Raw genomic sequence first — 27,058 nt, 5'->3', positions numbered from 1 at the left:
GTATTTCATGTTTTCCCATTTGCCTAACAGTTACAATAATGTCACCCTCACCTCCTTGTCATTCCGAACCTGTATGACTGTCTGTCTTCTGGAAAAAGCACAAAGATATTTTGAAGAATGTCTGTTTTTTGTCCATACAATGAAAGTAAGTGGGGTCCAATGCTGTTTTGAAACATTCTTCAAAATATCTTCTTTTGTGTTTCGCAGGAGAAAGTCATACTTGTTTGGCGAAACATGAGAGTGAGTAAATGATGACATTTTTCTTTTTTGGGTGAACTATACCTTTAAAGGAGACATTAACACCTAAAACATAATAAAATATTTGTAAGAAGTGTTTTTCTTTTCTCACTCTGTTTTAAAGTAGACTTGACAGCTAGAAGCTAAAAAGCACAGGCTCACAAGTATTTATTTCAAGCGATATATTTTGGTTTCCTCAAAATGTGCTGAGGCAGTGTGTTAGCATTTTAGGAATTGTGTTATAACAAAGACGTAACTTACAACCACTAGATGTTTATCTTTGGAAAGATAAGGCATCTTGTGAATGGCGAGGCGTTAAATACTCCCTATTTGTATCCATGAAGCTGGGTGTAAAGGGGGCAGGAAGGGCTGAAGAAAGCCAGGTTCAGTTGAGAACCTGACAATTCGATCCCATTGATGTGTTTCAAGAAGCAGCGGTACTGTAACTCAAGACAAATACCATGTCAGAGTTTGTGAACTATTCTAAGCATCAGTTGCTGACACCGAGGCTGGGGGGCTGGGAGGTGGCACACCAAGCGGCTTAACAAGGCCCACCCACAGGAACTGCCACCCTCTATGTGGACCATTGACTCCCTCTGCTTCACCGTTGTGAAATATCTGGCTGTTTTTAGACTTGTTCACATGATGTCCTAACCTCTGCTGTAGCTCGGGACTGAATATTACCTAAAGTTGATCTTCTTTGTTAAGAGTCCTTCACAGCCGTGGTGCTTGAGCCTCTTGACGGTGTGTGGAAGATCTACGGATAACCGTCTTTTGTGACCTTGGATCTTTTCAGAGGCTGAAGCTGGATTCCACCAGAGACACATGGTCCAGAGTGACAAGGCCATCTGCTGTAGCGCCAGTGCAGTGGGAGGGAGGGGAAAGATGAAGGGGTGGTTTGTGGGGGGGTGAGTGTACAGAGAATTCCTCCCCCTTCGGGTGTGGAGGGAGTAGATATTCTGGGAGATCATTGCCAGTACCTTGGATTGAGACTTATTTCTTTAGTGTCACATTTTTTTACTTCAGATTTCTTTCCCGGCTTTCTGGAGCAACTGAGGTTGGATCTTTAATGTCAAGAGATCATGGTTTTGTGATTCTTATGTGTTTTCAAAGTGATGAGCAATGGGGATCTGGACTCTGAAGACCTTTCAAGCAGTGGATCCAGTTTCTTCAACATCTCTTTGCACCCAAAGCTGAGAGTTGTGGATCAGCGACGCAAGTGGGTGCAGACCTCTGGTGTGGATTTTTGCTAACACGTCTATTGTTTTGGTGAGTTGACGGTGAAAGACAAAAAACGGTACGCTTGCGCTTCCCTAGAGGACCGAAGAGCCAAGCGGATGGTTATTTTTATGAGGGACTTTGTAGCAGAAATGGGTCAGGACCAAACCAAACAGCAGATTGAGAAGGGACTGAAGCTTTATCAGTCAAATGACACAGAAAAGGCTTTATATGTCTGGATGAAAGTGTTAAGAAAGACATCTGATCCTGGGGGGAAATTTCGAGTTTTAGGTTGTCTGATCACAGCACATTCGGAAATGGGGAAATACAAGGAGATGCTACAGGTAAGAGCCAATTAAGCAGTCATCCTCCTGAATACATATGAAGTTGATTCATATGTATTCGATCAACTGACATGGAGTGGAGTGAACTGTCAAAGGATTGTTTTTATGTTGTTCCAAACTTTTATGACTTGATTTCCTCTGCGGAAAACAAAAACAAGGACAATTTTAAAAACTGAAAAACTGTCGTGTCCATATACTGAAATTCAGTGGGGTTGAAAACAACACTGGACCCCACTGACTTTTTTATGTTCCACAGAAGAAAGTCAGTCATACAGGTTTGAAACAAAATGAGGTTAAATAAATGAACTATCCCTTTAAAGGTTGATATCTGCTATATGATATGCATATGCTTTGCATGATTTTGTCTGTAACCTCAGTGACGAAGATTTCTGATGTACTGAAATATATACCAATTCGAATAATGCGGAACATGCATATAATATGTAACTTCCATAGTTACATGTAGGGTAAGGAGAGACGCATGCAATATGATCCTCAGCACCGAGCATCTTGTTGACATAAACCTTCTTGCAGAGGGACTTGCTTTCCCGAGTTCAGCAAAGACTTCATTTGCACTATGATGTGTTTAAACAACTGTAGCTCTCACATAATAATAATAAAGCATGCTTGATATCTGTTGTGGTATGAAGACCATTCTAATTTAAAGTTTTTGTCTTGTCTAGCATTATATCAGGTTGCAACAGGATGGGGACACCAGAACTTTTTTTTATTTTAAATGCTAACTATCTGTAGTTTTAGATTTCTGTGAAATAGTTTTATCAACAAACTAATTTTTATTGTTTTATGTCCCCATGTACATGCAACCATCCATTAGTACTCCCTAGCTCAGATAAACACAGCCAGAGAGATGGAGGACCCGGACTACCTGACGGAGGGCTACCTGAACCTGGCACGCAGCAATGAGAAGCTTTGTGAATTCCAGAAGACAGTCTCATATTGTGAGACCTGCTTAAACATGCAGGGCACCACTGTTAGCCTACAGCTCAATGGGCAAGTGTGTTTGAGCATGGGCAATGCCTACCTGGGCCTTAGCGTTTTCCAAAAAGCCTTAGTGAGCTATGAGAAGGCCCTGCGATATGCTCACAACAACGATGACAAGATGCTGGAGTGCCGGGTCTGCTGCAGTTTGGGCAACTTCTACATCCAGCTTAAGGTATCAATACTAAAACCTACTTAAGTTTGGAGAAAAAAATTACATAGGCATATAATTTGGGCTTGCTACCACTCCTATTTTGCTTGTGACACACCTACTAATTACTATTACACATTTTACAATAATGGTGAAGTCATCAGACCTAAGAAATAACATAAAAATTTTATACTTAAGCTGCTTTAAAATCTGTCACAACTCTGTCTAGATTAAAGTCTAGATTGTCTAAAAAACCAGCCTTTAGATCAGGTTTGAGATCTAGTAGTATACAAGTACTACTGTTCAAAAGTCTGGGGTTGGTGAGATTTGTTTTAGAAAGAAGTCTCTTTCTAAAGAGTCGAGGCTGCATTTATTTGATCAAAATTGTTCTCATAAACTGCTTTCTATTTTAATGTATTTTAAAATGTAATTTATTCCTCTGTTGCAAAGTTGAATTTTCAGCAGCCATTACTCCAGTCTTCAGTTTCACATGATCCTCCAGAAATCATACTAATATTCTATTTTTTAGGATATTAATGAACAGAAAGTTCAAAATAACAGCATTTCTTTGAAATAGAAATCATTTGCAAGTCTTTACTGTGACTTTTGATCAATTTAATGATTCCTTGCTGAATAAAATTATTAATTTCTTTGAAAAACATTTTACTGACCCCAAACTTTAGAACTGTAGTGTATATATTTACTGAAGCAAACCCAAAGTATCCTCATTGTCTGTCAAAGACTGTATACTGTATACTAAGTATTTGTTTAATGCCCCTTTGGCCTACAGTCATTAAAGTCTATTAGTGACAGAGTAAAGCAGTTTTTACATAACTAACAAACTGCCTACATGTTATGTACAATGTATCCAGTGGCTAGATATAGGCATGTGTACTCACCTTGACACCAGATCTGAGCAAATCCCCTGGATTCCCAGGAAGGCCTGCTGTAATAAGTATGTGATAGAGAGGCATGCAGAGAATGTCAGAACTACTAGGAGCAATAATAAGACAGCCTCTTTTAGCAGTAGCAGACCTATATCTCCCTGCCACAGGGGAAATTATCAACTTTGAGTGGTTGGTTGCTTTGAGCATTCTGATTTACATACTCTCATATTCATATGTATTTAATATATATATACATATATTATTAAGCATTTATGCATTGACTTTAAATATCTTACTAGTAAACGCATCAGTCAGACTCCTTCCAGATTTGTTAAGTAATTTGTGGATATTTTTACTAATATTTGGTAGCCGTTTTGACCATACATGATACATTAGAGTTCCTATGTTCAGCTTGTTTTATGCTTCTAATAAGTGTCCATATCTGCATATTTTGTGCTGTTGCAGGATTATGAGAAAGCACTCTTCTTTCCTTGCAAAGCAGCTGAACTCGTGAATGACTATGGTAAGGGTTGGAGTCTCAAGTACCGTGCCATGAGCCAGTATCATATGTCAGTGGCCTACAGGAAGCTGATGCGCTTAGCAGATGCAATGGAATGCTGTGAGGTACAAACATCTAATTATGATACGTCAACCATTTTTAAATGACTAATGAAGGTGCATATATGTTGTACTGTGCACCAAAAAACTAAAAAGGCAATCTTAATGTGGAAACAGCTTTTGTTAATGGTCACCTGGACAAATATAAGGCAGCATCACCTAAATCCCCCAGGATGTTGCATGTTGATCATATTTATCAGTCCCCTTGGTGTAACCCTGGCCTCTGACTGTCTGCTGCTCGAGCCACGGCACAACTGACAGGTGCAGATATTTGTAGGACTAGTTGTGCCAGCCCCTTCAACCAGCCCCCTTTACTATGGCTGATAAAAATACGCCAGTCCATCCTGCTGAGGTGCCGTCTGAGAGGAGTGTTAATGAAGAACAGAGCTTACCCTTAGCCTCTCACTAATGACGAGGAGAGAAATATCACAGTTAGTCATTGCTTTAGACTGTGAGCATCACAATGTCCTGTCTGCAAGAGTGATTCACAGATGTCTTACATGCAACTTTTTTTATTTATATGTTGTATGAATGGGGTCTATTGGTTCATACACTACCAGTCAAAACTATGGAATAATGTTCATACACTACCAGTCAAAACTATTGAATAATTAGTTTTGACTGGTATATAATTATAGTTTTATATGAACCCATATATATATATATATATTTTTTTTTTTTTTTTTTTTTTTTTTTACAGAACCCTCTTATGCTCATCAAGGCTGCATTTATTTGATAAAAAATACAGTAAAACAGTAATATTGTGAAATATTAATGCAATTTAAAAATAACTGTTTTCTATTTGAATCTATTTTTAACTTCTTCCAGCATTGATATTAATAAGAACCATTATCAAAAACTGAGCATGAATAATAACTGATAACTGAATGTCATCATATGAATTGCCATCATAGGAATAAATTACATTTTAAAATATGTAAAAATAGAAAAGAGTTAATCAAATTGCAATATTTCACAATAGTGCTTTCTTACTGTATTTTTGATCAAATAAATACATGTGAGAATAAGAGACTTAAAAAAATTTCAGTTATTCCATACTTTTGACTGGTAGTCTATGTAGTCCTTGTCTGAAAAGTATTTGTGAAACTGCGGAGGACAACACACACATATGTTTGGAAATGATCTTATGTCTCTTAGGAATCAATGAAGATTGCACTGCAGCATGGAGATCGGCCGCTTCAGGCATTGTGTCTGCTTAACTTTGCTGATATTCATCGCTGTCAGAAAGATGTTGATGTAAGTTCTGCTACTTTTTTTCAGTATATTGCTATTACTAGCACATTTAGCACATAGCTTTTATACAAACAATTTTTTTCACTGTCCCACTTACACATTATTGGAGAATAGTGCTTCACAGTTATGACCAACATCATAATCGTCAATTATTTCTTGTAGCACTGAATTGTGTTTAGTACATTTTTACTTATAACATTTACATTACTATATAACATTCTTGAAGGTTTTACATTTGAAACAAGTTGTTTATAATTAGCTACAATGTTCAATGATGCAAAGACTAAATATGCATAATGTAACTGACACTATTCAGAATTAATTGCAGCACCATTTTTTTTCGATTAATCTTGGAGTTCTATTGCAAAATAGTCAACCAAGAGTGTCATAAGTGTTGCTTATAGCAATAACGCTTTTCTTTGTGTGCTCACCATCAATACAGAAAGCATTCCCTCGCTATGAGTCCTCCATGTGCATAATGTCAGAGACTGGCAACCGCCTTGGACAAGCATCCATCAACGTTGGTGTGGGGAAGTGCTGGATTCTGCAGAAGGAATACGATAAGGTCAGGAAACTGATTTGATTGTGTAGTTTCCCTAAAAATAAAGATTCTATATTGGCAGCTATGGTTCCACGAAGAAGCTTTAACACCCATATGTGGAAGAGCTAGAGCTCTACTGTGGCATTTAGAAGCTTTTTTACATTAATATGTGGGTTTGCTTGAGATGTAATGTGTTATTTTAAGGTTATTTTAATTTTATTAAAAATTTTAATTAAAATGGTTATTTTTATTAATATTCACAGAAAGGTTCTTTGGGGAACCCACAATTATTCTTCTATTGCATCACTATGAAGAGACACTTTTGAAACCTTTATTGTATAGATGAGCAATTGTGATCGATGTTTTATATAAATATTAAATGGCATCAGTTTATGATAATTTTTTTATAATTTGAATACTGTCACAGGCTTTGGACTCATTGCAAAGAGCACATGATCTGGCCAAGGCAACTGGAAACAAGGTGATGCATCTATTTTAGAATAATAGACGAACATTTCTTTTTCAAGTGAAGCAGTGGCGCTTTGATGACATAACATTAAATCCGGAAGATAAAGACACGTTCTCTAATAGTGTTAGCATTAGCGTTGTATTTGACTATCTCTGTGCACTTCTCTTCCAGCTGTGTATCCTGAAGGTGCACAGTCTGTGTGAAGGCATCTACCGCTGTAAGGAGCAGCAGGAGGAGTTGAGAGAGCAGGTGGTGAAGTTCCTGCAGTGTGTGGAAGAGCTAGAGCTCTACTGTGGCATGTGTGGGGAGTCTATTGGAGAGAAGAACCAGCAGCTGCAGGCCTTGCCCTGCTCTCACATTTTCCACCTCAAGTATGTATTTGTATGTTTATTACTCTCTGTGGCCATCAGCTATCATATCGCTCACTGTTCTTTTCTCACATGCAGGTGTCTGCAGACAAACGGCACAAAGGGCTGTCCAAAATGTCATCGTTCCTCAGTTAAGCTGGGTTTTGTATGAGATTACACTCCTGCCTTGGACGAAATGGCAGAATCCCATCGCAGTGACCCATCTGGGAGCAAAAGTTCCAGGGCCTTCTTTCAGGAAGCTTTCTAACTGGACAAAAGGAGAGTTTCCGGTATTTCCACGCTGTCTTTATGGTAACAGGGAATAATGTGGAAATGACAGGATATGGGAATAGTTCAACACAGAGACGTCATGAAAGACTACGGATATTTCTCTGAACTGACCTTATAATGCTGCACTGGTGTAAGACAGAAACATTAAAAACAGCCTTTTGGACAATGCAGCATTGCTGTCCTGTCAGTGAGGATATCCATCAAAGAGGTGAGAGCTTCACATATCACATGGTTTCCTAATGGACATTATTGCTCTATTATCACAGCTGAACATAACAAAACATGTATATTTGAAACTTTCTAAGTGATTTTCAAGAAAGTTTCAAGCTCTAATCAATTTCTTCAAGATTGTGTAAATAATTAATAAATGCTACAATCAATGTAATTTTAAAAAGATAAAGGTGTTCTCTGTCAGCGCTATAAGATATGCTGAGAGATGCTGTTCTGTTTGAGTTTGTTTGAGGTTTGTTTTGAGATTGTAGTAAACTCAAATGTCTCTAACTGCCTCCTGTTAGTGAACTGTAATATTCTGAAGTAACAGGGGCATGTGTTCAACTTATTAACTTGACCAATTATGAATTTTGTTAATTATTTATGACAATTATTTATGAATTTTAATAAGGATCTTATACAGTACACAGCATTACTATGTTTCTGATAACAGCTGAATTCATTTATTTTACGTTGAATCAACAAAATGTGAAAAGAAGTTTCTTTATTCAATACATTTGTGCAGCTAGAAGTGTAGTTTGCTGATATCAGCTTGAAAACCTTATAAATAATCTCCTTTATTTTCTTAAAATCTTTAGAGATTCACAAAAGTGCATATGCAACGAACTGTTTATACATTTTTCCCAACATGTATAGCACTAAAGTATTTGAGTATGTTTAATCAGAATGGCCCAAAGTTGGTTTTTATCTTTATTTCTTTGTGGGCACTTTCATTTCATTTTTTAATCAAAAATAAATGTAAGCAAATTGCCATATGTATGATCAATTTAACCTATATCATCAACATATATGATGATATTTTCTTTGATAATCTGATTAATATTCATATTATTTTGTTAATGGCTAACTAACAATTCTCTAACCTTTCATAAATGCTACATTGATTTCTCATCATTTTACTGTGTAAGGACTTCAGATAGAATCTGGGGTCTTGTGCATGTTTCTTCTGACTCCTGCTTTATAAGCGGCCCTTCTTTTTTGACACTTTTACAGTTATTCCATAACTAAATAATAAAAGACAAATAAAACACATCCAAAGACATTTTGCTATAGCTCTCGCCCCAAGCATAGGCATTTGCAATGGAACCATTTGTAATGGTTAATGTTGGATGTGATCAGGCGTATTCTTAGAAATAAATAATAAAACAACATGACATGGAGATTTCTTGTTGAACTTATTAATATATATGGGAGCAATATGCAAAAATGCTGCTTATTTATTTCTCTTTTACCATACTTTTATTTTTATAGTAACCTCCTTGTCCTATTCTAGCTAATCTCCCTGTTTACTAACTGCATGCTGGGTAAAGTGGTTTCACATCCTGGTTGTCAACACTTCATAACTACCTCTCCACATTTGTCCCTCACAATACTTGCATATTTATGCAGTAGAATCTTCTGAAAATGAGACTGAGCACATTGTTGAATTGAGAGAAGTCCTATATACATATGTTCAATGGACTTTTTCTAGTAAATATTTAATAAAATATTTTTTGCAGCTTTTTTTCTGATTAAGACTCGTCATGAACAAAACACCCAAGTATAATTAGCCATTGTAAGGTCTGTTTTGGGTTTTGTTTCATGTTCTTGTTTTCATGTCTTTTATTTTGTAATTTGAGTCATGCTGTTTGTGTCATGCTTCCCTTGCGCTCATGTATTTCTGTCAAGTTCTGATTGGTTGTTATAGTCATGTGTGTATTTATTCATTGGTTATAAAGTGGTGGAACTATGATGTCACTTTGTAGGCAAAAACCCAGAAGCGATAAGTTAGCATTTTAGCACTTCAGGTTCCATCGTCCCAGAGTCAAAGGGTTTTTTGAATGGGATTTCGGTTAAATCCCTAAAATAAGGTCCGTGGTGCACACAGGCTCAAGATATTTTAACATTCTATTCTACGACATAAAACACCAGTTACACCCCACTCTTGATTTTTAAAAATTGTTACGTTTCTTAAAAAAGACGGTTGCTAACAAGTTGCTAAATGGGACAACATGGCGCTGGCGGAGACATTAAACGTCATCACGCCGAACAGTTTATCAATTCACAGTATTTTCGAGTCGTAGTATAATTTGTAATACAATTAATTGTAGAATAACCAATTAATTGTTTCCCGCATTTTATATTGTTGGTCGACAATGTTTTTTGTTTTGTTTTGCCCTGAAATGCAACACAAGTCTTCAGATGGAAGATGCTTGTTTTATCGCTTTCCTACTGATGCGGAGACTCTGAATTCGTAAGGTAAACTCATATTACGATTATTCCATGTAAACACCACATTTACCGGTTTAATCACGGTGAAAGTGAAACTTTAAAGATGCATAATGCTTAAAGCCACGTTAAATTTAAAGGTTTATGGCCACATAAAGCTGTTAGAAAGCATGAGGATTTCCTAGAATATATAGCCTAAGTTTAGCTTTTAAGTTCTGGCGCTTTTATGTAGGCTTCAAAATTCATCAAAGTTATATTATTTTGTGAAGATTATCTTGATGGACAAAACGTGTACGTTTCATGAACTATGGTTTAACACAGAGCTTATTTTTTGCGATAATCCAAAAGCCTATGGAAAAATCCTATAGGCTTTTGCTAACAGCCGATCCGCCTACAGAGACTCTATTGTCCTGTCATGTGACTCTCAGAATATTTGCTCATTGGTTGATTCTTGTCATGTGACCCATAGTGTTTGATACAAATAGCCCTCATGTTGCCATTCTCTCTCCTTGTGTATTGAATGTATGTAAGCTGCTGTCGATGAGTCTGTTCCATGCCAAGTCAACTCTGTTCAAGTCAAGTCTCTGTGTGGATTATGTTTGGATTTTGGATTTCACTCTGTTAAATAAAACTGCATTTGGGTTCTTCAACTTGCCGTTCAGTGGACTGCTCATTACAGAATACTGACCCCAACCAGTTGTAAATGAGAAAGAAGTTAATGTGCCTTGTAAAAATCATAATTTAAATTAACAATTTATATGCTTGATTTATCCCTTTTCATAAAAATGGTCTAAATGTTGAGAAGCTGTTGTATAAGATTTTTGTTTTTGTGAAAACCTGTATATGAACTGTAAATCATGTGATTTTATGGCTCAGTACTGTATGTTACCACAGACATTGTCCAACACCACTCATACTGTGTTTATTTTACTTGTGCAGCTCTTAAAATGGGTCATAAATTCTGCAGATACCCTGTAAAGTGAAATAAAATTCCTTTCTTCATATTTGTTGATATCTGTGTATTGAAAATATTTTTGATTGACATTTAAATTCATATCTGATTTTTTTTTACAATTTGTTTTTTATTTAATATTTAAATTAATTTTCGTACTACCAAAATTTGAAGAGTACCTGCACAAAGGGCTACCAGTGATTTTGAAATTTTGCGAGCCCTGGATGTTAACAAATAATCTATTAATTGTAATTTAAATGTGAATGTATAATCTATTAATTATTTGTTCATGTTTTTGCAGTAGCAAATCTAAAGTGGAAACTATTCATCATTTGCAAATGTTTATAAATGTTTAATCATTAATACCTTTATGAGAAGTCATCTCAATGGTAAAAAGTGTCCCAAAATCTGTGTTCATGTTTTTGCAGTAGCCAATCTAAAGTTGAAACTATTCATCATTTGTAAATGTTCATAAACGATTACATCATTTAGCATCTTTATGGTCATTGGACTTTTAGCTAATATAACAAGGTTTGTGTAAAGGGTGGCTGGTTAAGTTTAGCTAAATGCTTGCAAAAGACATAACAGATTGTAATCTTAGTGCAAAAAAAAAAGTTTTTATTGCCTCAACACTCACATTAGTATACTACTCTTCATTATATCATTAAACAGGATATCCCTTAAATCATAAATAAACAGGGGAAAACAAACCATTTTTTAAAAGAAATATAACATAAACAGATTAAACCGTGCTCCTTTATAGTAATCAAACTGACCCCTGTAGCCTTCACTGTTGACCCTTTAACCAACCCTTAAACCTACCCATACCACCAAACCTGTCCCTAACCTTACCCCATCACACCTCAAGAGCAGGAAAAATAATACAAGATTTTAAACATTTTATAACATCTGTTAAAATCATTTGTACATTTTTAATAAGTCCTTGATCATATGGAATTTAAAGTTTAATGACATTTGTACGAATTTTAACTTGAAATGATTTGTTAGAACATTATCTAATGTTTAGTAAGTGTATTAGCAAACATTAACAACAACATTATCTCACGTTTCTAACTCTTTGAACATATATTAACTAATGATCTATTAAGCATTATATAAATTTAATGATTTATTAATGAAAGATGTTATAAAGTGTTACCCATCCATCACTTTTACGTAAAGGTATGTGAGCCATGTTACCTGTTGATAACTTTACCTCAGCTCATTGCAGCGGCGAAAAGCTCATTGGTCTTCATATTTTCCTTTGTTTTCGTATTCCTTTATCATGTTTGACTGTGTAACAGCTGGTTCACACAGAACGTGGTTAATTGCCTATTTTAAACTCTTTCTGGATGTAAACATGCACCTCTTTCAACCGCTTATTCCTGTTTTTTTGCGTCTCGCACGTGAGCACCTTGTTACGCAGTGTCAAGTGGAGTTCAAGATGTTCTGTGTGTACAGCCCTAAGCCGTTTTTGATGTAAGAAATCGTATATATTCTGCAAAGTCGTAAAATGGTTTGGCTCAAATGATTACAATAATACCATGTTTACATTTTCTCTATCTACAGGAATGTAAGGATGCAATAAAACGGTAGGCTACTGTACACAATGGTTTTCAATTTAAGCAGTCTGTCAGTTTTCTCTTTTCACACTAAACTCAACAAATAAAGCATTTATTACAGGACTACAGTAGCTACACTGCTCCTGAAACAGAATATCCAAAAAGGGCACTTATACCTTGGAACATTAAAGCATTGGGTCTGGAAAATAATGGAAAGTCATGTACACTACTGTAAGTACTTTAAATCTGTCATTGTTTACTCACTTTTATTTTCTTACCTGTAGCATAAAATGAGGTGATTAGCATAATTGGCCCCAAAGTACCCCTTTCATTACAAAAGTAAACAGGGACCTGGGGCTTGTCCATATGACTTTTTCACTATATTGCAAGTATTTTGAAACTAATATCTTTGTCATAGCTCTCAAAACTTATTTGCATTTTCGTGTGTTCAAATTGGACATCTTCAGATGCGTTTCACAGTGTTTGAATGTATAAATATCATAAATATCTACAACAGATTCTGTAAATCTTTTGTAATAAATATATGTAATGAACCTGCTAAAAAAATTAGTAGTCACTACACTACACTGACTAGGCCTATGCAAAATCATGAGAGGAGAATTGGCTTTTTCCAGGCTCTGTCAATTTTGATCCAAACACGTGACGGCACACCCTAACTTTATCATCAAAGATGAACTCACCACCATCAGCTGTGGGATAAAACAGCAGCTTCCTGCTAACCCAGAATGCTGCACAAGTCACATGGCAGTACTCGCTGCTAACAGCTTCAGTTCAGGAAAGCAGCGCTGGGATGTAGAGGTGGCACACAGCAAACAGTGGTATATTGGGATGGCACGAGAGTCAATAAAGAGGAAGACTGCAGTTTTTCTCAACCCGACAGAGTTTCTGGGTAATTTCAAACATTGAGTAATTCTTCTAGGTTCAGACCTCTCCCTGCACTCAAATAACCCCTGTAATGTGTCCGTAATGGGGCACAAAAAGAGTACATCAATTAATAATAATAATAATAAAATTGCATCTAGACTTTTGATTCACAAATAATTTTTAAAAGTGGTTATCATTAATGTCCCATTGCTGTAATACAGTATTTTTGTATTATCAGCTTAAATCAGCATAAATTATGTTAGTAAGTGATTATGTTTGAGTTTTGGAAGCTTACCTGATTTTGCCAGTGTTTGAAATTGTGATAACATCTGTTGAAATAGATTTGTTATACTCACTCACTTTTTTATACTATACTCATATTTGTTATTTTCACTCAGACCAAAAAATTGGTTTAAGTTTTTATGCTGTTTATGCATCATTGCACAAAAATAAATAAGTAGTTTACACTTCAGTTGAAATTTAGCTGAGCACTTCTTGATGAGAAAAACAATGCAGACCCAGAGCATGTTTCATACTCCTTTAAGGATATTTCCACTTTGTAACTATCTACTTGAGCTAAGTGGTTATTCCTGATTCAGAACATTGCAGAGATATTTTTAGGGCTAAGCATTTCAAGCGCAGAGTTTCATCTACCTGAGTCATCTGGAAGTCACACAGGACAGAAAACTACTACTACTGTACTTACAGTATTACAAATATTGCAATTCTATTAGATCTAATGTTTCAATCAGACCATGCTCTTAAATTGACAAATTCTTTAAATAAATTAGATTACATTTTAAAATCCATTTTGACACAACCTTAAAATTTGCATTGTACAAGGAAAGCTGATGAAATCAGACCACAAAAAAAAAAACTTTATGTTTTTAATGTAGTATTCAGGAACACATTCTGCAAGAAAACAAATTTTTTTTTAGCTCTAAGTAGCATGAGGGAAAATTTAAAAGCATTTCACAAAGACCAAACTATCAAAAGCTGCTGCACATAATTTTTTTGTCATAAGACTTTGTCCCCTTAAGTACTCCTTCTAATTCTTCACCATGCAAATCCTCCACTAACTGCATCCATGGAGCTCACAATGCCACCTGAGTCTCTTATGTCCTCTTGTGGACAAATATACCAAGCTACATGAGCACATGCTGTATGGAGACTAAATATATTAAATCCAGAATTAAATGGACCCAAGCCAAAGCTATGCTCTGCCTGTGCTCTTCAGAGCTTTATGAGATAACTGGGAGATTACATATGACATCAATAATCAATGCATCAGTCACTGAGAGACACAGAGGACCAACGATAATAATAAATAATAAATCTTAAAAACATAAATCTTGTACAGGGATTTCAGACCAGCATTAGGGTAGGTATTTTAAGCACAACCTAAGTCATTCAGAAACCCACTTTTCAGTCACAGTGCCAGACAGCAGTATTAAATATGACTGGTCTTTGTGTTTTGCTTAGCATTTAACCATGCCAGTGTAGATCTGTAATAAATAGCAGCTGTTCTCAGCCTTATTCAGGAACTTATTAGCCTCATAATAGCCAGCATGTTTGTAAAGCTCATAGAAATATTTCTATACTTATTTTTCAAGTAAATAACAATCACATTTAAATTAAACAACATCAGATTGATCTAGTGTCTCCTAGAATGTCAGTTCTCTGTGTCTTTGGCTTTAGTTTTTCTTTGAGATGCCATATCTTTGAGTTTAGAGTCTAGTTTTCTCTGCAGATATGCTTTTTTAGTTGGATCCACTGATTTGTCCTTCTGGCCACTTCCTGCGTAAAGCACCCCTTCTTTACTTATCCTCATTCTAGCTTGTGCTTTTGCTTTGTCTCCACATCCGTGCACCTAAAAAAAAAGGCAATACTTTATTTCAAACACATCTCATATCAAAAATATCTTTAGTATAAATGTTTTAAAGGTCATATCATACATTTTTTATTATCTCATAATATTTTGATGACTGTTTTCAACCCTTTTAAGACTGATGTCAACACCCTTTTCACACTTGATATTATTAGGACCACTGTTAAAAAGAAATTTGAGCCTCTAGGTTTCAAACACTGGGTGTTTTGTGTTTATGAATAATAGCATCTATCCAGCTTGCTTTGTATTACATCTTACAGAATACCCTGGATTCCATAAATGGTCAATTTAGACTGGGAACAAAGTTGAAGTTCTGAAAGTTACAGTCTGTTTATAAATTACACATTTTAAAAGATAAAGCAAAATTTGTTTCTTCATGATATGACCCCTTTAAAATAAAATAAAAAGCAAGTTACCTCAGGTATATGGTGACTCAGACAGTATTGTCTGTTACAGTAGAGGCAGAGCTGCCCGAGTGTCAGGACACTGGCTTTGCACTTCACGAAACCACAAACGCTGTCGGCTTTAACCACAGCATTGATGAGAGTGTCAAAATCATCATCTGGCTTGGCAGCTGCAGCTATATCTGTGACTCCTGCTTTTATCTTAGTGTTTCCTAAGAAAGAAACACATACTGACTATGATGTGTAACAGAGAATTAAAGTACTGAAACAATTCAGAAATGGGAATACAGATCACAAACCTTTAGAAGTTCCTTTGGGTTTCTTAACAGACTGGCTTTTACTAGTATTAGGTTCTGGTTCCCGTCTCGCACTCTGTTGTTTTTGCTGCTTTTTCTCCTCTCGTTTCTCCTGCTCCCGGCGCATTCGCTCCAAATGTAGGCTCTTCAGATCAACAGCTGGCTGTGAGGATCCTTTTTGCAACTCTTCTTGTAGTTTGGCTGCTGTACATGCAGTCACGTCTGGTTGTTCGGGCTCCACTGACTTTTCTAGTCCTGATGGAGGTCGGGACACAGTGATGCGACGGTTTTTCCCTTCTCCCTGGCTCTCATGCCTCAGTCCCATTTCTTCAGAGAGCTCGTGGACTAGCAGACGCTCGTGAGAATTTAGCGTGGAAGGAAACTGTAGCTCTGTCTCGCTTGAGTCTTTCAGAAAGTTCAGAAGTTGCTCCTTTATCTCTTTTCTCTGATCAGCATCTTTGGCTTTAGGATGGTGTGAATTGGTGTTTTTATGTTGCTCAGGCTGAACATTGGACTGATTCACTCCTCTACTTTTGATGTTTGCACTTTTGTTGTTTGCACTTTTCTTCTGTTCTTGTTCTGTTTTCTTGCCTTGGTTCTTGGGCTTCTGTTTTGCAGATGCAGCATCTTTGCTGTTGGTTTGTTTGTCCTTTTCATCACGGATGTAATTCTGTGCCACACAGTCTTCCAGGTACTCAAAGGCAGTACGAACCTCTCCATGTTCAGACATATAGTCCACTAGGGATTTGAGGAAGTCATGTTTTCGAACAGTCTGAGAATCACACACTACCACAAGCTGGCGTCTGGCACGAGTCACAGCCACATTGATCCTTCGGTCTTCAGTGAGAAATCCAACCTCACCTTTGGAGTATTAGGTTCACATACAGGTTTGGAATAACATGAGGATGAATAAATAAAGACAACAATTATTTATATTTAAGTCAGCCAAACTGAATCTACTAAAAGCACAAACTCTGGCGTACCCTTCCTGTTGGATCTGACCAACGACAACACAACTGCCTCCTTTTCTCTGCCCTGGAAGCCATCAACAGACTTGATCTCCAGCTCTGTATATTTATGGGACAGTTTCTGTCTCAAAAGATCCACCAAACAGACAAAAATCAAATTTTTTTAATGCATGACGGATATTTATACTGAAACAGCAGTGAAGGCATTGCTTTACAGGCATACAGTATATAAAACGTGCTCTTTTACACATCAGTTCTTTGAAAAGTACCTCACCTGGAGATTATAGGGTGCTATAATCGCAATGTCTTTAACTTGAACTCCAGCCTCGGTAAGTGCCTTTATATGAAGAGCCACAATGTCTACCTCTCCTGTGGAGTATTAGAGAATAAAAACAACATTCAGAAGGGATTACATAGCTTAATTAAGCACTAAAGTTGTGTTGGAGCTGACATCAACATCAACCTTGATTTCCTTTGGACTGCTCGTCTGTATCCTCCATCTCATTCAGGCCACAGCCTGCAGTGTCGATGAGCAGAAGGGGGATTCTGGTTTCCTCAACATCAGCAACACCAGCCAGGTCTCTGTTTAAGATGCAATCAGTTATCTTCATATTTAAATTCCTCTATATATAGAAGTTTGCTAGCAAACTTAAAATATACACTACCATTCAAAAGTTTGGGAAAGGTAAGATTTTGAAAGAAGTCTTTTATGCTGACCATGGATGCATCTATTTGATTAAAAATATAGTAAATACTGTGAAATATTTCTATTTTAATATATTTTAAAAATTTGATTTACTTCTGTGATGGCAAAGCTGAATTTTCAGCAGCCATTTCTCCAATCTTCAGTGTCACATGATCCCTCAGAAATCATTCTAATATGCTGACATTTCTTATTATTATCAATGCTGAATATTTTTGTGGAAACTGTGGTACAGGTCTCTTTGATGAATGGAAAGTAAAAAAAAATAATACTTCAATAAAAATGTAAATCTTATGTAACATTATAAATTTTGCTACTGTTACTTTTGATCAATTCTTGCTGAATAACTTGCAACTCATCCCAAACTGTGGACTGGTACTGTACATGGCCAACATTGCAATTAAAACGTTTAACATATTTTATATTACACACCTAAGCAAGTGTTTCTCCACTGAAGGGTGTGCAATCAGTTTGCCCTCATACATCTGCTCTGAAGCCCACTGCATGATGGCACTGTTCATACGGTACTGAGTGGTCAACATTCGAACCACTGAGTCTCCATATTTCTTTATCAGCCTCTCCATTAAGCTGACAGACAGGCCTTTAGATGCAGCACTGTGAGAGATATAAATAACATTTATTACATGGATAACATTTTATCATTATGCGAGTACATTTCAACTAAACATTCATGTAATAAAAACATTGATTATCTGAAATATTGACCAAATATATTAAGCATATAAATATTATGAAAAGAAAATGTTAAGAGCTCATCAAGAATAGATACCTATAAACCAGATAATTCACAACCGTAAAGATACATTCCCCTTTCCTTCATACCTCTGTGATTTGATTGTGGGTGGCAGCTGTTTGTAATCCCCAGCCAGTATGCACTTGCGTGCTTTGAGCAGAGCGATCCAACAGCTGCTCTCTAGAGCCTGAGCACACTCATCTATCACCACCAGGTCAAAATGATCAGTAGGAAGATGTTTGAGAGGACCATCATCAGAGGCTCCTATATTACACAAATCAATCATATCTGAGTTTAAATCTGGCATAAACAAACAAACATATCCGTAATAAACTCGATGACTGCTAAGAAAGGTTTACTTACCAGTGTTAGTTGCTAGAATAACATCGGCCCTTTTCAGGATCTGAGTGATAGCCAATTCCTCCCTGGTCCTCAGCTCTCGCCGCAGTTCCTTGATTTCCAGTCTCAGATTGCTCCGTTGGCCTTTGTCTCGAGCCTTCTTCATTTCATTCTGTCAATGCATTTTATTTTATTTTTTTACTCATATGATATGCAAATGTATAAGTTCTCTAATTTATCAACATGTTCAAAACGTTCCTCATAAACCTGTTGTACACAGTCTTCTACATGCCAGACCTTTTAGTATAATTGTAAAATTTATTTACAATTACACATTTATTTTATATTGTTGGTAATATTTTAAGATGAACACTCACTGAACTGAAGGAACTGTGCTTTACTTGATTATCCATATATCACTTTTAGAAAATCATGTTAAAAGCGAGTATCAAATCAGGCATCTCTCAATCATCATTGAATTGCAGTTTATTGCATGTTTTGCTCCCTACAATTAAAACTACAGAGCTTTGATCATAAAACTAAGCATTTAAATATCACCTTACTAAGACATATATATACACAAGCAGCTATAGAGTGACAAATGATATTCATATGCATTTTATGTATGTAGTCGGTTTTATTTTTAAAAAGATATCACAAAGATTTGCATTACAACCTAGCAATATTTTATCTTACTTTTTGGCCATATAAATGTCAGCAACTGCACCAAATTGCATATTTTTGCCCAGTTTGGGCCTCTGAATAAAATATGAAGTCCATATTTTCCTATATCATGCTATTTGAATAATAAAATCTGATGCATCAAATATGAAACTCAACAAAAACATATGAAAACTTTTTTTTGATTTTGTCTGATTTTGTCAACAAACTGTTCCATTAAAAAAAAAGAGAGAGAGATTTTTAGACTATTATTACACAAGTCAATTTTTATAGGGCCACTTTTTAAAAAGAGTGAAAACCAAGCAGCATCTGTAAAAAATGATGCTAGTCATAATTTTGAACAGTATATTTATTATTATTAATTTACTTTAATTTATTATTATTAATTACTTAAAAAAATTTGCTTGTGATATTGTTCTTTTAAATAAATTGTATAATTTTTAAATGTGTCTGAAACACTTTTTGTACCTAAATGTACCACTTGAACGGGCAGCTCAAAACAATTATGATAAATAAAAAGAAATCTTACAAAAGCTTTGTCCATGTCCTTGCGAATATCAGAAATGATGTTGGTGTTGTCACTGTGTGCAAGGACCGCATCCAGCGAGTGCTTCTGAATCGACTCAAGCAGGCGGGCTGGGTGACCCAGTCTTAAAACCTTGACCTTGCTCTTTGCCAGTCGCTCCACCAAGTTATCAACAGCCACATTGGAAGGAGCACAGCAAAGGACCTGTTAACATTTACTTAGATGTTCACCACAATACTGCATCTATACCACATCAAACAATTTATACCTTAATTAACCAGATTAAGAGTTTATCTTGTTCACCTTTTGTTCCTGTTTTACTGCCTGCAGGACTACTTCAACCACTGTAGTGGTTTTGCCAGTTCCTGGTGGTCCGTGTATGATTGCAACATCTTTCTGAGATATTGCAAAGGTCACAGCCTCTTTCTGAGAATTATCTAAACCAGTGTTGCTAAATTCCAGTGTATCTGCAATAAAAGAGATACAAACAGGCTAAGACCATATTGTACTAGGTAAGGTGTTCTTCCTGGCTGTATTTTAGATCCCTTTCACACGTCACTCCATGTATGTGCTTACGCTGATGTGATAATATCCCTGGTTCTGAGTAACCAAAGAGGACACTGATCAGGTGAGATGCAGGACCATTGCTGTATCCATTTAAAGTCTTTAAGGCACTGCAAGTATGAAATACATCACAAATACAATTATATGTGCAAAAACATAATGCAAGTGCAAAATGAATAAACCTGTGCATATAGAGCATATTTCATCAAACTAATTTTAACTACTGTAGCAGCTCTAAACATCCTAAAAATTAGAGATTTAATTTTGTTGAAAAAAAAAACTCATATTTAATGATACTAGCTGTATGAACTGAAAACGTACATACCTTGACTGTCTCCTGTAGGTCACGTCATTTGCCAGCTTCATTAGATTGTAAAGTCCATCTCTGTCCAAGTTCATACCGTCTTGCGTTTCATCAAAAGCCACCGTCAGTGATGCTTGAGTAACACGTGTCACCACACCTGAACCCAGCTGCTCCTGACCCTCTGCCTGATACAAACCTATAATATCACCTATAAGCAGAGTACAAAAGATAGTAAATAATATTTGAGTTAAAAAGTGCAGTGGCTCATTGGTCAGAGGCTTCGTTAAGAGTATTGTATGAAATCAAGTACTTCAATAGATAAGAATGTCTCACCAGGTCCGAAGGTGTTGCTGGGCAGAATTGAGGGTCCTATACTTTTCCTGGGTTCAAAAACTACCAGAAGTCTGCCATACATGCCAGTACGCTGGCTTGTGATCTGAAGTTTCAGCAGGTACACTCCTTTGTGTTGTAAATTCTTGGGAGATAAATTCTCCTGCCATGCTCTGACAATACAATAAATATTGAATCAATAAGTTCTTCATAGTTGAATGTGTGTGTGTGTGCCTACAGTTTTTTACTTGGGTTTTTGAAGTTGAATGGATTTTGTGTTTTGTGGAGTTTGCTGCTTAAGCTGTTGTGGTGTTCATTCACATTGTTTCTAGATTATTGTGTAGCGTGATCAGATGCATTTTAAATAATTGCTAAAGGCTTCATTGGCCAAAAAATTAACTTTTCACAAACTTTACTGTTTTTTGATCCTGACACAAAATCACCAGCTAACATTAACTGACTAATCATATACCAGCAGCACATGTGCAGTGTGAATGAGTACTAGTCAGGCAAAATCACCATCATACTGATTATACTGTAAGAGCAGACTGATTGCTACAAAAGGAGGGAAGAAGCGCTTCCAATAATTGTATTCTTGTTAGCAATGGCTACCTCCAAAGAAACACATCATCGCTTTGCATCAAAATAGCCTCATATGCAAGGAAATTGCTACAAAGAACATTGCACCCGGATCATCAATAACTTAAAGAAGAGAGGTTCAACTGAAGTGAAGAAGTCTTTAGGACATCCCAGAGTGTCCAGTAAGCTCCAGGACGTCTCCTCCTGAGGAGTCAGCTACAGAATCGAGTCTCCAGCAGTGCAGAGCTTGCTCAGGAATGGCAGCAGGTTGGTGTGAGAGCATCTGCACGCACAGTGAGGCCCAGACTTTTAGACAACGTCCTGGTGTCAAGAAGGGCAGCAAAGCAGCCACTTCTTTCCAAGAAAAACATCAAGAACAAAATTAAATTCAGCAGGAAGTACAAGGATTGGACAGCAGAAGACTGGTGCAAAGTTATTTTCTCTGATGAAGCTCCCTTCCGACTGTTTGGGACATCTGGAAAATCGACTGTTCAGAGAAGAAAAGGTGAACGCTACCATGAGTCCTGTAATGTGCAAACAGTGAAGCATCCTGAGACCATCCATGTGTGGGGTTGCTTTTCAACCAAGGGAGTGGGCGCTCTCAATTCTGCCCCAAAAACACTGCCATGAATAAAGAATGGTATCAAAATGTCCTGCAAGAGCGACTTCTTCCAATGATCCATGAGCAATTTGGTGATGATCTGTGCGTTTCCAGCATGATGGAGCACCATGTTACAAAGCAAGAGAAAGAAGTGATAAAGAAGTGGCTCGCAGATCATTACATTGAAATTTTGGATCCATGGCCAGACAACTCCCCGGATCTCAATCCCATAGAGAACCTGTGGTCAGCGCTCCAAAGGTGAGAGAACAAGCAGAAGCCCTCTAATAGTGATTAACTCTGAGAACAAATAATGCAAGAATGGATGGCCATCAGTCAGGATTTGGCCCAGAAGCTAATATACATCAGGCCAGAGCGAACTGCAGAGGTTATGAAGAACAAGGGTCAACACTGTAAATATTGACTCATTATAATTATTTTTTTATTTTTTTTGCCAATAAAAGCCTTTAAAACGTATGATTATCACTCCATCCAACGTATGCTTATCACTGTTTTTCAGTATACCATAGAAACGTGGAAAAATAATCTACAAATACTGAAGCAGCAAACTTTTTAAAACACAAAATTTATGTCACTGTCAAAACTTTTGGCCACGACTGTACTTAACCATATTTTCGGGACAAATTTGTACCAAAAAGTGAGCAAAACCTGACAAAATCGCCTAAAACCTCCATTTGGGGATGTCCTAATTTGTAAACTGGTATAAAAATAAAGTAAACAAAGTTTTTTTTGAAATTGTAAAAATGCAGAACGTTTTCTGTGAGGGGTAGGGTTAGGGGAGGGTTTAGGTTAAAAAGTGTATAACTTTCTATATATAAAAACAATAGAAGTCTATGTAATGTCCTCATTTAGATAGCCAAGTAAACGTGTGTGTCATTTACCGTGTTTCTTCTAATTCAGCTTCTCTCTCTTCTTGCAGGAGCTCAAGCGTCTTGGAAACGAAGTTTTCAACCTCCATAGCTGTCAAATAAGCTGGATTAATAACTAAAAGCGAGTATAATGTAAAAAAGAATAACAGTGTTTACAGACAAAAGCGCGTACATCAGGCAGCTATGTCTGTTTATAGATTACAGCGCACGCACTGGAATCGGTCCGTCTCTAAATTCAATCCCGCTCTGTACAGAAGATCCACGCACTATAATTTCGTCACGAACAGAAATAGCGTTAAAACATTAAAACAAATAACCACTACCAAATTATTTGAGTTATATAAAATAACTTTTATTCAAATTGTAAATTATAAAATATTCACCTTTAAACGGCAAAAATGAAGCGGAACGTATATTGTTGGAATATTGTTGTTGCACCGGTCATGCTTTGAGAGAACGATGGACTGTCAACGGGGAAGAAGGTTTGTGTTGTCACATATCTGACTGTCTGTTTCTATCTATCTATCTATCTATCTATCTATCTATCTATCTATCTATCTATCTATCTATCTGTCTATCTGTCTATCTGTCTATCTGTCTATCTATCTGTCTGTCTGTCTGTCTGTCTGTCTGTCTGTCTTTCTACAAACTCATTTGCTTAATTCTAGTACTTTTTTTTACATTGACAATGTGAGGCCAGTGTAAGAAATATTTTGTTTTTTTTATATATATATATTTTCGTTTTAATATTTGTTAATTTTTTTTTCCATTTTTATTTCAGTTTTAGTTATTTTGGTACATTAAGTTAAAATGAAAATGATAACTTGTGCTTTAGTAACTAGTTTAAATTAAGTTTTTTTCAACAATTTTATATATTAAATATATTGTACATTATTTTCAGGCATTTGGTCATCTCAGGAGCATCTCAAGAAAGCCACAGTCTTTCTGAATCCTGCTGCCTGTAAAGGGTATGATTATACACATGGCCCTCGCTGTGCCATAAATCATCTTTTTTTTAGCTATGTGAGTTTGTTTGTGTTATCACAGTTATATTTTCTCTGCAGAAAGGCCAATCATGTGTTTGAAAAGAATGCAGCTCCCATTTTACACTTGGCTGGTATGGAGGTCAAATTGTGACGGCTCATGGAATTGATGGATCAAACAGATATGCTGATCATTGCTGGTGGTGATGGGACATTACAGGAGGTACAAAAATATCTTCATAAAATGGGATTATTGAAAAATGACAACTTGTGCCTATTTAAATGTTTTTATGTGTCATATTTCACATAAGTGATAACTGGTCTTCTGCGCAGAGCTGATGAGGTTGCAGTAACTCTCTGAGTCAGAGTCTACATCTAGTTTCTAACAATAAAGTACAGTAGGTTTCATGACTTCACTTTTTTGCTAAAATGTAGAAACGTGTGTTGTGATCAGATGTAATTACTGTAGATGTTTCTGGTTTTTCAGGCACGTTATCTCAGCAACCCTGTCAATACTGAAAGGAGAAACTGTTCCACTGGATGTTCTGCAGAAAAAGGTAAATTTGATAGGCATTTTGAATAAGAAATCATTAAGATTTATCTACTATATTGAATTTTTTTCTTTCACACAAATTTGATTGTGTAATTTCTGTTTTTAGAGTGAGACTAGGCAGCCAGTGTTTGCTTTGTTAGGCTTACTTTGGGGTGCATTCAGAGATGTCACTTGTTCTATTAGCAAGTAAGCTTATAATATTTATTTTTTTCCACAGCATAAATACAAAATGCAAATATGTATTTCTAATGTGAATTTTTCTTTTAAGTTATTGGTACCTCGGCCTCTTGAAAACGAGAGCAGCACATTGGTTTAGTGGCCTTAAGGTGAGTGCTGCTTTTTGCATTGCATTTAAAGGAGTCCTTCATTGCACATTGATAGTTCAGTTGCATCATAGAGGCATTCATTTGAGTTAATATTGGATTGACCACAATATCTTCTCTCCGACAGCAGTGGCCACAGACTCACCAGACCTCCCTCTCCTATCTGGCTCCTGTACCTCGTCCACATGACCTTCACACTGAAATACCACCCGGGCCGAACCTCCTCAACCGCATCTACCACAGACTCAAGAACTACTTGAATCCTACTGTACAAGGTATTCAAGGTTATCTCTTTTACAGATATTTAATTATATAGAATATATCTTATGGATATTAGTATGCTAATTTTAATAAGCAGGTTCAGACTTATTGTTAAGCAATAAACCAGGGCAAGATCTAGTTGATGTCTGGTCTTGCATATTCAGACCTCTAGAGTCTAGACTGACGGCAGAGTTTCTGGACTCCATGCCATATTTAATTTGCCAAGGACTTAAACCAATCACTCCCGAAGTGTTTCTCAGTTTGTGTGCCTGATGCATTAGACTTTCAACCAACAGTTCATGGGTGTGACATCTGAGGCTGAGCCTAGTGGATGTTTAACATTTTAATTCATGTTTAATTCCTTTTCTGTTGGTAGAGCCACCGAAAGAGCCTAAGCCAGAGCTATGGGAGAACAAAGATTTTTCCACATTGGAGCTTACAGTTAGTACAAACAGTAAGAACCCTGTCAAAAGAGTGAGTAATGACTGAATAGTTGCTTTTTATGGGAATGTAAATGTAATAGGTTTCATCCCAATTTGGTGTCATCTACTGTCTTCAGCGTGAGGCTGATTCTATGCTGATAACTCTGGACCCGGACTCCCTCACAGCTGGTCAGTTCATCACTGAGGGGTGAGTGTCATTCACAAAACTGCTTTTGAAAGGAGAAATGGAAAGTTTACTTCGTTGAATCTGTTGCACTTTTTTGTCTGCTGAACATCTATGACCTAAATAACTTACATTTATTTAAATGAATAAATAGTATAAGCACTTTGTAATAGATTAAATGTTATATTAAGTGTTGTATTTTGATTGTTTAACAATTACATTTTTATTTTATTTAATTTGCAATTAGATCTTTTTGGTATAAAATAATAATAATGTCATACAGAACTAAGAAAGCATTGAACCCGATGGAGTCTGTAGAAAATGCTTTGCAGACAGAAGCCTGTGCTGCTTATCTCAGTCTCAACTTTTGGAACTGATTTCTATGTAATCATCCATTGATCTAAGCCAGGGGTCCAAACTCAGTCCTGGACGGCCGGTGTCCTGCAGAGTTTAGCGCCAACCCTAATTAAACACACCTGAACCAGATAATCAAGGTCTTCGTAGGCATGCTAAAAACTTCAAGGCAGGACAGTGGCCCTCCCAGGCCAAGTTTGGACACCCTTGATCTAGGCTGTTTTGCAGCTGCTCTCATCTATTGCTTTTCTTCTCCTGTACACAGGAGGGCGCCAGCTTTTATGACACTGACAATGAGGAATATGAGGCAATGTCTGTGGAAGTGAGACTGTTGCCACGGAAACTGTGGTTCTTTTGCAGTGCAGAGTGCAGAGAGCAGCTTGCACAGGCTCAGTGCTAACAGTGCCGAGATGATGGTTGTGTAAACGTGTGGAGAGGAGGCTGACAAAACCAGAAAACATACCGGTTACACCTAAAAGTGAAGTCAAATGAACACTGAGTTGTCATAAAGGTCACCATACTCCAACTGAACAATTTGTGTTCTGTGGACCTTAATGAAAAGCAGTTAAATTGTGTCATTTTGATGGTTTTTCAACAGCATGTATGAGGTTAACAACTTATTACAAGCACACACTTTTAAGGGTTTGTTGTTGTTTTAGTTTTGTTTTTCAAAAACTTAATATTATAATGAAGATTGAAAAGATTGCTCAAGAACTTGCTTAAGAAACTCAAAGCAATACATGATACTGTAAGTGTCTGACCAGATAAGGACCAACAATAAAAGTCTATCAATTTCTTATTTTGCTTACTTTTAAAGACTTTCCAATGCATTTGTGATAATCTTGTAGCTTCCTTTAGGTATCCCAGTGTTTCATTTTGTTTTTCTCAGAACAACCCCCCAATACTCCACAAACAAAGCATGTGATAGAAAAGAAGGAACCATTTATTTCAAAAAGGGGG

The 27,058-nt window shown here is 36.5% G+C and overlaps 2 protein-coding genes and 1 pseudogene across 2 annotated transcripts; 2 read left to right on the top strand and 1 right to left on the bottom strand.

The window, feature by feature from the left end:
- The first annotated feature begins 147 nt into the window (after positions 1–147).
- Positions 148–9,260, top strand: LOC109109987 (43 kDa receptor-associated protein of the synapse-like). Its single transcript, XM_042775282.1, has 8 exons — positions 148–1,799; positions 2,635–2,973; positions 4,302–4,460; positions 5,613–5,711; positions 6,151–6,273; positions 6,677–6,730; positions 6,890–7,089; positions 7,165–9,260. The coding sequence occupies exons 1-8, from the start codon at positions 1,575–1,577 to the stop codon at positions 7,235–7,237; spliced, it is 1,272 nt and encodes a 423-aa protein (XP_042631216.1). The 5' UTR covers positions 148–1,574; the 3' UTR covers positions 7,238–9,260.
- A 4,807-nt stretch (positions 9,261–14,067) lies between these two features.
- Positions 14,068–23,254, bottom strand: LOC109109554 (DNA-binding protein SMUBP-2-like). The gene is made up of 15 exons (XM_042775280.1): positions 23,031–23,254; positions 20,955–21,124; positions 20,643–20,829; positions 20,330–20,427; positions 20,057–20,220; positions 19,757–19,957; positions 18,571–18,718; positions 18,297–18,471; positions 17,886–18,068; positions 17,214–17,332; positions 17,025–17,119; positions 16,766–16,889; positions 15,786–16,643; positions 15,499–15,698; positions 14,068–15,064 (listed from the first exon to the last, which is right to left on the bottom strand). Exons 1-15 carry the CDS (start codon positions 23,105–23,107, stop codon positions 14,867–14,869), a joined length of 2,997 nt encoding a protein of 998 aa, XP_042631214.1. The 5' UTR covers positions 23,108–23,254; the 3' UTR covers positions 14,068–14,866.
- A 916-nt stretch (positions 23,255–24,170) lies between these two features.
- On the top strand, positions 24,171–26,906 carry LOC109109990 (annotated as a pseudogene).
- The last annotated feature ends 152 nt before the right edge of the window (positions 26,907–27,058 follow it).

The sequence above is a fragment of the Cyprinus carpio genome, chromosome A18, assembly GCF_018340385.1.
Source record: "Cyprinus carpio isolate SPL01 chromosome A18, ASM1834038v1, whole genome shotgun sequence".
NCBI classification, from domain to species: Eukaryota; Metazoa; Chordata; class Actinopteri; order Cypriniformes; family Cyprinidae; genus Cyprinus; species Cyprinus carpio.
The sequence above is the reverse complement of the archived record's forward strand: the minus strand, read 5'-3'. Positions and strand labels throughout refer to the sequence as shown.